This window comes from Caenorhabditis briggsae (assembly GCF_000004555.2).
Source record: "Caenorhabditis briggsae complete genome, chrV, whole genome shotgun sequence".
Lineage (NCBI taxonomy): Eukaryota > Metazoa > Nematoda > Chromadorea > Rhabditida > Rhabditidae > Caenorhabditis > Caenorhabditis briggsae.
Genome location: NC_013488.2, coordinates 7,286,378 through 7,295,407, shown reverse-complemented (window position 1 = coordinate 7,295,407; position 9,030 = coordinate 7,286,378). Strand labels below are relative to the sequence as shown.

The window sequence follows — 9,030 nt, the reverse complement described above, 5'->3', positions numbered from 1 at the left end:
GTTGCTGATATCCTGATAAACATTTTACTAGTTAACCACTTTTTGATATCTTTCAAAAGAAGTGAGATATATAGGCTCAAAGTGGACGATCCGGGTGTCGTTCTATTAGAGGTTTTACGGTAACTACCTTTTTGTCGAGGTAATGATTAAGAGTTCTTTATACTTCTAAATACCCATGATTTCATTTTAGTATGTTGCAACTTCTCCTACCATTCACACTACAGTACCACTGCTAATAAATTACTTGACAGTTAATTTTCACATCGGGGACGAGTACCTTCCAAATTTTTTCAAACAGTTGGGACAGTCAAAAATACGAAATTTTGACTTCATTTCGGAAACATCGCCTGGTTTTATGAATAACGAGGAGCTTCTTCAAACAGTTTTGAAAGACATGACGGTAAGTCTTTAATCTGAATATATTAATTTGAAATTGCTCCCTATTATAGATCCTCAAAGTGGAAAATGTCAGAGTTTTTGCGCACATGGTGCCAACTGCGTCTTTGCGAAGATTTTGGACCATGAAAGCCCAGACAATGGAACTTCGGGACGAATTCACAAGTGGGCCACGATTCTTACAGGTCTGTGAAGGCTTGAGATCGGGAGAAGTATCATTCGACCGGTTCCAATATACTGGATATCTCCGAATTGCTGGAGATCAATTCGATGTTTTTTGGGATCAAATGCAAGAGCGAGTGGGATTTGGAATTGATGACGAAGTCAGAGTGAATAGGTAACTTTGAACCATATTTCTAAATTTTTTGTTAGAGTAATTTTGACTGTTTTCAGGAACTCTATTCATTTCATAACAAGCGATGGTAATCTTATAATCAAATTGAGCATCAAAAAACTGCTGTTCCCCTCCAATTGCTATCAGCTTTCCGTAAACATGGAAAGAGAAGTTGATGTGAGTTTATTTTTCTAAAACGCACTAAGCTATTATGCTGGGTTGAAAAATTGGAGCTGTGGAAGAGAAAACCTGGTGGCCGAGGCCACGGCCGAACTACCGTTTTCAGTGAAAATATGAGAAGCAATAGCAATCAAGATAAAAGGACTTAAAATTTTAGATAACGGTGGTTTTCATTAGGCGGGCCGTTGGCCAAGCCCACAAGATTTCTTCTTCCTCAGCTCCGATTGTTTTTTGTACCAGAACAATTTTTCTGTTATTTTTCAGAACTCCTGGAAATTCCAACTACCAGCAACTGTGAGCTGTTTTCTTCCAAAGATTAAAAGAACTATAAATCATCTATTTTATCTCAATCTTTTACAGATTAGCATTGTTTTACCTTTGATAACCTTCCCTATTATTTTTCTTTTTTTAATGTGAAAATCGCTTTCTTTATCATGTTATTCCTTCTCATGGCACTTCACGCTATGTGTGTCGCTGCTTTTCCAGTTACTATGATGCTCGTTCTTGACGCCTGGCATTGATTACCTATGGATTTGATTATTAATTGAGAAAGTAAACGTATTTGGTATACCTTTCTTATATTTATTCAGTACATAGAACCTAGTGTGTTACGTGGTATGAAAAGTGTGTTATGAAAAGCTAGATCAGCAAAGTCGCTTTAGGATATCATTTCATTGAAAAGTATAATTGAATACAAAAAATGAAGTTACCGTACTTGCTCTAATAGAAGACCACAATATATGTGAATTTTGAGCTCAATTATCTCGATTCCTTCAAACGATGTCAAAAATCTGTCAACTAAAAAAAATGTTTGTGATATGATAAACAACATTACCTGACAACGTTTTTGATATTTTTCGAAGGAACCGAGATGATTGAGCTCAACTTACACTTATAGTGTGATTTCTATGAGATCCAATATGCTAGCCATCTCCAAAATATGTTGGATCACGTTCTACAATTTGGAGACTCTCAAAATGAGACTCCCAATAAGGTCTTGTTGTCTCAACGCTTCAAAAACGGAGATGGCAATATAATCAAACTGTGTTCTATGAAGCTTTGATTCCCAGGGAGTTGTTATCTTCTTTCCTCTCAAATTGGTTATTTAGAAAATGAGGTTCGTTTCGTGCTTTTTAATTGTATAGCTTTGTAACTTGCAGAATATCAAAATGATGCCAGTGATTCTAGTTTGCCTCGTCCCCAAATTGAAGAAGAGTGTCAGGTGTCATCTAGCATTAAACACCCTACATATGAGCTTATTGATACCTACAGTTGTGTTCCCCGCCATTTATCTAAGTTTTGACAAAAGGACCTCTTTTAATTTAATCGTTTTCTAAACTTGCTTTTTGGCGTCAGCATATATCACAAGAATGTGAATTGAGGTAGAGATTATAATTCGGAACTGGATATAATAAAGAGTGATTATGTTTGGAGTCAATGAACTTTTTCAAAAGAATAGCCGTTTTCTTTTCTTTTTCTCGGAAACTGATTTTCCATTGCGAAATCACCCAATTACGGCAAATATTAATCTGCTTTGATATTATCTGCTATTTACTCGTCTGCTATTTTAGCTCATCTGCTATAGCTGGATCATCTGCTATATTTGTCTTTTGTGCTATAAGGAAGATCATCTGATGTACTATAGGCTTAGACTAGAATGTTATTCTTTCCAAACTTTACCCTTATTTCCAAACTTTACCCTCTTTTCAAACTTTACCCTAAGCCTTTAATTGAAAACAAAAAGCATATTCTGAAAAAAATTCAGCAAAAAAGGTGAAGATGAGGAAACCGTAGCAGATGATCTATAGTAGACGAACCAATATAGCAGATGATCCAGGTGAGCGAAAATAGCAGACGAGTTAATAGCAGATAATATCAAAGCGGATGAGTATTTGCCCCCAATTACAGCAACGATATTGTTCGATTTATACACAGGTTACGATCTGCAAATATACGCAATGCGACGTGCAGACACGGCCCTCTACCGTAGTCCGCTCCGAAATTTTTTAAGCTGATTTTTTCTATTTATTTCCATTTCTTTTCACGCGCTGGAACGCTAATCGACTACTACTATTTCTAACTTTTTGTATTGCGATCACGTCTTTTTCTGATTGCGGATTACCCTGCGAGTCAAGTAAGCTCAGAAATACGTTAAAAATAGTGAAAAAAAACAACAGTTTCAGAAGCCGTGTAAACACTTGAATAACTGGCCGAACAGCTTCGCTAAAAAATAATGTCAGCCAATTCATCACTCAGTCAAGTCGAACCCGAGACGGATTCTTCATCGATTTACGATCTGACGTCTTCTTTGGAGCATCGGAAGAAAGTTGACGACGAATTTCAGTTGGTGTTTCGAAAAGCGCAAGACGCGATTAACAAAGGAATTCAGCCGAGTTTGATTCCCGAAGGGAGTTCTGGATCTTATTTTGTGTACGGATTAGAAGGAGAAATTCTGGGAGTTTTCAAACCGAAAGACGAAGAACCATTCGCCTCTCTCAATCCAAAATGGCCAAAGTTTTTTCAGAGGTAAGCATTTTTAAGTAATAGAATTAGGACTCATCAAATCACATTTTACAGAATGCTATGCTTCTGCTGCTTCGGACGTGCCTGTCTCATTCCAAACACCGGATATTTATCTGAAGCGGCGGCAAGTATAGTGAGTGAAATGCTCCAACTGGATGTTGTGCCGACGACTCGAATCGTGAAGCTTGCGTCTCCTTCATTCTTCTATTCTCGATTTTTCGGCCACTACGACGTTCGCCCCAAAGAAGGAAGCTTTCAGCTCTACGTAAATGGATACGAAAGTGGAAACACAGTGTTTGCACGTTGGAATTATGACAAGAATCTGTTGAGTGAAGAAGAAGAGGCAAAGTGTGAAATATAAATATCACCACGAAAGCAAATTTTGAAAAAGTGTTTCAGGTTTCAACTTCTCTTCCAGAAGATGTGCATCGTTGATTATGTGATCCGAAACACCGACCGTCACATGGATAATCTTCTCGTTCGCCACGTGCCCGGACATGAAATCAACTTGGCTGCTATTGATAACGGATTGGCGTTCCCAGTTCGGCATCCGGAATGTACTTCGAGATTCCGCTCTTTCCCTTTCCGTTGGTCGAATCTTCCATGGGCGCAAGCTGAATTCGATCAGACGCTCCGTCGCCACGTACTCTCACTTCTCACACCTCAGTTTGTTCATCGGCTTTGTGTCGATTTGAAGGTATTTTTCAGTTGCATGTTGTGAAAACTCTTCTTTTCAGAAACTATTCCGCCACGGAATCGCCAGTTCTAACTATATGCTCGTCAACAGCCAACTTCGCGTTGTTCGTGGTCAAATTTGGAATCTCCGACAGGCACTCATAGCCAACGAATCTCCTTGTGATATGGCTCGCCGCGATCCGATCATCGTGAGTCGGAGGTAAGATTTATTGTGTGCAACCCCAGAATTGAAATGCTATATACCCATTTTCAGTTCAGACATCGAAATGCGCAACCCACCACCGCATCGTGGGATGATTGGTTTATTGTCAAGTCGCCTAGCTACTCCAACCAGCAACTATGCTGAAGTCACCACTACAAAGACGGCTATCGAATTTGTAGAAGAACCGAAAAAAGTACCAGAAGACGACAATCTACTGATTAACTTTTAGTACTTATGCATGCACACCGAATAAACATTAAATTAGTTTTATTTTCATATCGACTAGTCTTGATTGGCATGGAAATATGATGAGTTAAGAGGAACAGCGAAATTAGATTTTTAAAAATACGATTTTACCAGAGATGAGCGGAATTCCTTATTCTTGGTTTTTTCTTATTCTTCCGGAAAACTTGAGCAATTTTTTTTTTGAGTTTTTAATTTTGTATCAGTATTAAATTTTTTTGAGTTTTTAATTTTGTTTAAGCCTAAAAACGGCTCCGAGAAATTCTTCGAGGATTTTCTCAAAAAAATTCGAGAAAACTTATCAACATTTTTCAAAACGAGTACATTGTGACATACTGGCCTAACTTTTGCAATGTGGGGTTTCTAGGCCACCAGCTTTTTTTGGCCTAGAAATGACCTGATATTCCCCTGGTGTACTTCCTAGGTCACTTTACATTGTGGCCTAATTTTTGCAAGTTAGGTTTTCTAGGCCACCTTTTTTGGCCTAGAAAAAGCCTGCCATTGATGTTTCATTTAGAATGGGCATTGGCAGTCATCAATTATCATAATTTGACTAATTGGTATATCGTTTACATATCTAACACCTGCTCATCACTTTATTTGTCGAATATCTGAATGTTGGTAAATATTAAACCATGGAAAAATCAGGTGTTTGCCAGCTTCCAATGAAACCTCACTATTTTTTAAATTCCATACAATTTAACTCCACTTTCATTCATTTCGTCGGAAGTCCATCAAAGGGTATGCGGTATGTCTGTGGGATGCGCAAAATATGTGATTCCATGTGCTTCGCAAATAAATATCGGGATTTCTTTCACTTTTGGTAATATTTGTTCAGCCTGTGGTTACTGTCTCTTTATTAGTCTCCGCCCATTACTGTTCATGATTTGGTCAGAACTAGCTTCATTTGAGAATAAGTGATTATGTCTAATTTTCTGAGCATGTTTCCGGTTACTTATTCATTTGAAAATGGAGTTTATTCAACTATTATTAACCAAACACCTAATGCTCATGGATTGAATGGCTTGGATCAAGACGTTGGAAAGTTGATGGGTTAGTAACTTTCTCATATTTTATACCTAAAGAGACTTGAATTTTCAGTGCCCATTCTCGAAACTCCTCAAGCCCACATCCCTCAACTTATGGAACTACAACAGCCTCAACAGACCCAGATTCAACATGAAATTCCACTCCAACCGCCTTGCTCCTTATCGTCTTCCATCTTCTCTCAACCTCAGATATCACAAACATCTACTACCTCTTCGGCAGCATCATCTTCATCTCAAAAGAAATATGTCAACCCATTTGCGCCCGAAGCCACAGTACCCCTGCCGATTGAGCTCGAAGATCAATTCGGACCATACAGGTGATTGAACTTTCCAACATAAAGATGCATTTCCTGAAGAGAGGCTGCGTAAAAAAGTTATAGGATCATTGTAACCTGTGCATGCTTTTTCTTTGTTATTTATAGGTTTAAAGGAGGGCAGACAGCAAAAATTTCGGGGAAAATTTCAGGGAATGTGTATTTTGCCGTCGCGGTGTTCGCACCTAAAGCACGCAATCCCACGCGCAAACATTTTTATTTTTTTATTTCCCGACTTTATTTTTTTCAATTTTTAACGACTTCAAACATTAAAAAAGCTCTTTTTTCTTATTTATTATAAAACCCATATAAAAGTGAATTTTTTATGTAAATTTAAAGTTCTATCGACCAATTATTTTGCCAGTCGCCGGTGTTTTTTATAGGCATGCGAAAAAAAACTATTTTCTCTTCGATAACCGTTTCTTCACTGTTCCTATTTATCTCATTACTTCTCGTTATTACTCTAGGAATAAAAAACTGTTTTATGACTGGGGTTTTCAGAGACGTCTCCATTTTTACTGCTTCCTTCACCTTCCGACGACCAGCCCTACACGAGGATTGTTTTAATTATGTGGTTTTTTTTCAATTGTTATGTCTCTTTCTAAAAATTAATTGTAGTTTTTTTCATAATTTATTTGTTAACATAATAAAACAAGTTTCTTCATTTTCAACTGATTTTGGTACCTCGGAGCGAGGCCTCGGCGGCACGCTGGTAGCCCTTCAGTAATTCCGAGTTCAAAAAGTTCAATCCGAAGGAAACAAGGAAAGAAAAAAGTAAAAACACCAGCAGGGATTGAACCTCTGACCTCCTGAATACTAGCCTAGAGCGTACCCACTACACTACGCGTGTAAGAGGCGACCATCGCGTTTTTCACATTATGAAGCGACGCCGCAGCAGCAAGCTAGTGAAGAAATTAGGGTGACAAAAAAGAGCATTTTTTCGTCCTTGAAGTGTTTTTTTCAGGTTTTTAAGTACATAGCTATACAGTGCGTTTCATAAGTATAGGTTCACCCTCGGTAGACAAGGTGGGAAATCTTGGAGGTTTGGGGTTGTTATAATATTAAAGTCCATGTAAAAATACATATCGCCCACAATTTTTAGACCGCTACTACAAAAAATAATTTTTTATGTCAGAAAAAGTCTTTTTTTTTTTTTGAAAAACGAGCGTTTCATAAGTATAGGTTCAACCCCGGAAAATTTAACATTAACAAAGTTTTATTCAATTCAATACTTTGTGGGCTTTTCACCAATGGAAATAATAGAAAACAAGCGGTTTGGCATGGAATTTAACCACTTCTGGAGGTAAGGCTTCTTCAGGTTCTTCCATGCGTCCACGATGGCAGTTTGGAGCTCAGAAACGGTCTGGTATTGCTTTCCCTGACCATATACGACGCGCACGAGTTCAGCCCAAACATTCTCCATTGGGTTCAAATCCGGCGAACAAGCCGGCCAATCCACCACCTTGATTTTTTTGGACTTGAACCAGTCCAAAGTCGATCTACTCGCATGAATCGAAGCATTGTCCTGTTGATATGTGAGCTGACGCCGATGAAAACGGCGAAGATATGGGATCAGTTTGGCAGTCATGACATCCTGATAGTCTGTCGAGTTCATTCTGAAGGAGACGAACGCCAAATCCACAGTACCGGCAGAAGAGAATGCTCCCCAGACCATAAGACGACCACCACCGAAGTTACGCTTGGAGAAATGGAGGGGATCCTTCTTCAGGTCGTGCCAGTAACTGTTGAAGCCGTCCGGCCCGTCCAGATTGAACTTTTTTTCATCGCTGAAGATGATCTGTAATAGAAAACAGCATAAGTGATGATTTCAAAAGCATTCCATACCTTATCCCAATCAGTTGCCATGTTGTTCCTTGCAAACTGAAGTCGGTTCGCCTTGTGAGTATCGGTGAGCATCGGCGCGGACATTAACTTGGCTCGGACAATGTTCTGATTGCTGTCCAGTGTTCTCCAGACCGTGGACTTGCTCACATCCAGTTTCAGCTCATTCTTTATGTCGTTACAGCTCTTCATCAAATTGGATGCCAGTCTGATGATGCTTCTCGTGTCTCGATCCGTCAATTTTTTCGGAGCTCCGCTCTTCTTGTTGGTCTCGTAGTGGTCCGGATTGTTAACAAACGTGTTAATACAATTGAAAGACCGTCCTAACCTAGCTGCGATGCGCCGATTCGACCATCCAGCCGTTTTGAACGCGTCGATCTGAGCTCGCTCCGAATCCGAGAGATGAGTGGCTCGCGGCATAAGAAAAACGAATTAAAAGACGCAAAAATAGTTAAAAACAGTAAAAATAGTTAAAAAGTTATCACCTATGTGAAACTGTAATTTTTTTCAAGGGTGAACCTATACTTATGAAACGCTCGTTTTTCAAAAAAAAGACTTTTTCTGACATAAAAAATTTATTTTTTGTAGTAGCGGTCTAAAAATTCTGGGCGATATGTATTTTTACATGGACTTTAATATTATAACAACCCCAAACCTCCAAGATTTCCCACCTTGTCTACCGAGGGTGAACCTATACTTATGAAACGCACTGTATTTATACTTCAGAGTTATATCTTTTCAGTAAAAATGAAAATTTTGAAATTTTTGATGTCTACCCTCCTTTAAAAATAGAATATCATACTAATTGTATTCACTCTAATAAAAGCCCATCCAAACCGGAAACTTTAAGCTCAATTATCTGGATTCCCATGAGAGATATCAAAAATTTGTCAACTGATAAATCATTTATCATCATATCACCAATATTTTATCAGTTGACAAATGCTCGATATCTTACACAGAAATCGAGATAATTGGGCCCAAATTTGTTGGTTTGAGTGGGCTTCGATTAGAGGAAGTATGGTATGTGTCAAAGGATGTTCTCACTGTATATTTTTATTTTTCAGCTCCTCAGTCTGGAAACGAAACGAGCGGGAGAGATGTCGTGTAAGAAATGTGAACGATGGATACGAAAAACTTCGAAGACATCTTCCAGTGCATTTTGAGTAAGGCAATCAGATCGTTCAAAGTTGAACTATCCTAAGAACTAATAACTTACTTCCAGCGAAAAACGGATCTCAAAAGTGGACA

The 9,030-nt window shown here is 38.5% G+C and overlaps 3 protein-coding genes across 3 annotated transcripts; all 3 read left to right on the top strand.

Moving 5' to 3' along the window:
• Positions 1-355: 355 nt before the first annotated feature.
• CBG06674 lies at positions 356-1,208 on the top strand (the record flags this gene model as incomplete). Its single annotated transcript, XM_002647540.2, has 4 exons — positions 356-400; positions 450-733; positions 790-907; positions 1,068-1,208. The coding sequence occupies 4 exons, from the start codon at positions 356-358 to the stop codon at positions 1,206-1,208; spliced, it is 588 nt and encodes a 195-aa protein (XP_002647586.2).
• A 1,935-nt stretch (positions 1,209-3,143) lies between these two features.
• On the top strand, positions 3,144-4,560 carry CBG06673 (the record flags this gene model as incomplete). The annotated part of the gene is made up of 5 exons (XM_002647539.2): positions 3,144-3,436; positions 3,488-3,781; positions 3,833-4,130; positions 4,171-4,328; positions 4,383-4,560. 5 exons carry the CDS (start codon positions 3,144-3,146, stop codon positions 4,558-4,560), a joined length of 1,221 nt encoding a protein of 406 aa, XP_002647585.2.
• Positions 4,561-5,515: 955 nt separating this feature from the next.
• On the top strand, positions 5,516-8,949 carry Cbr-hlh-6 (the record flags this gene model as incomplete). Its single annotated transcript, XM_045237253.1, has 3 exons — positions 5,516-5,627; positions 5,676-5,940; positions 8,892-8,949. The coding sequence occupies 3 exons, from the start codon at positions 5,516-5,518 to the stop codon at positions 8,947-8,949; spliced, it is 435 nt and encodes a 144-aa protein (XP_045093280.1).
• Positions 8,950-9,030: the final 81 nt, after the last annotated feature.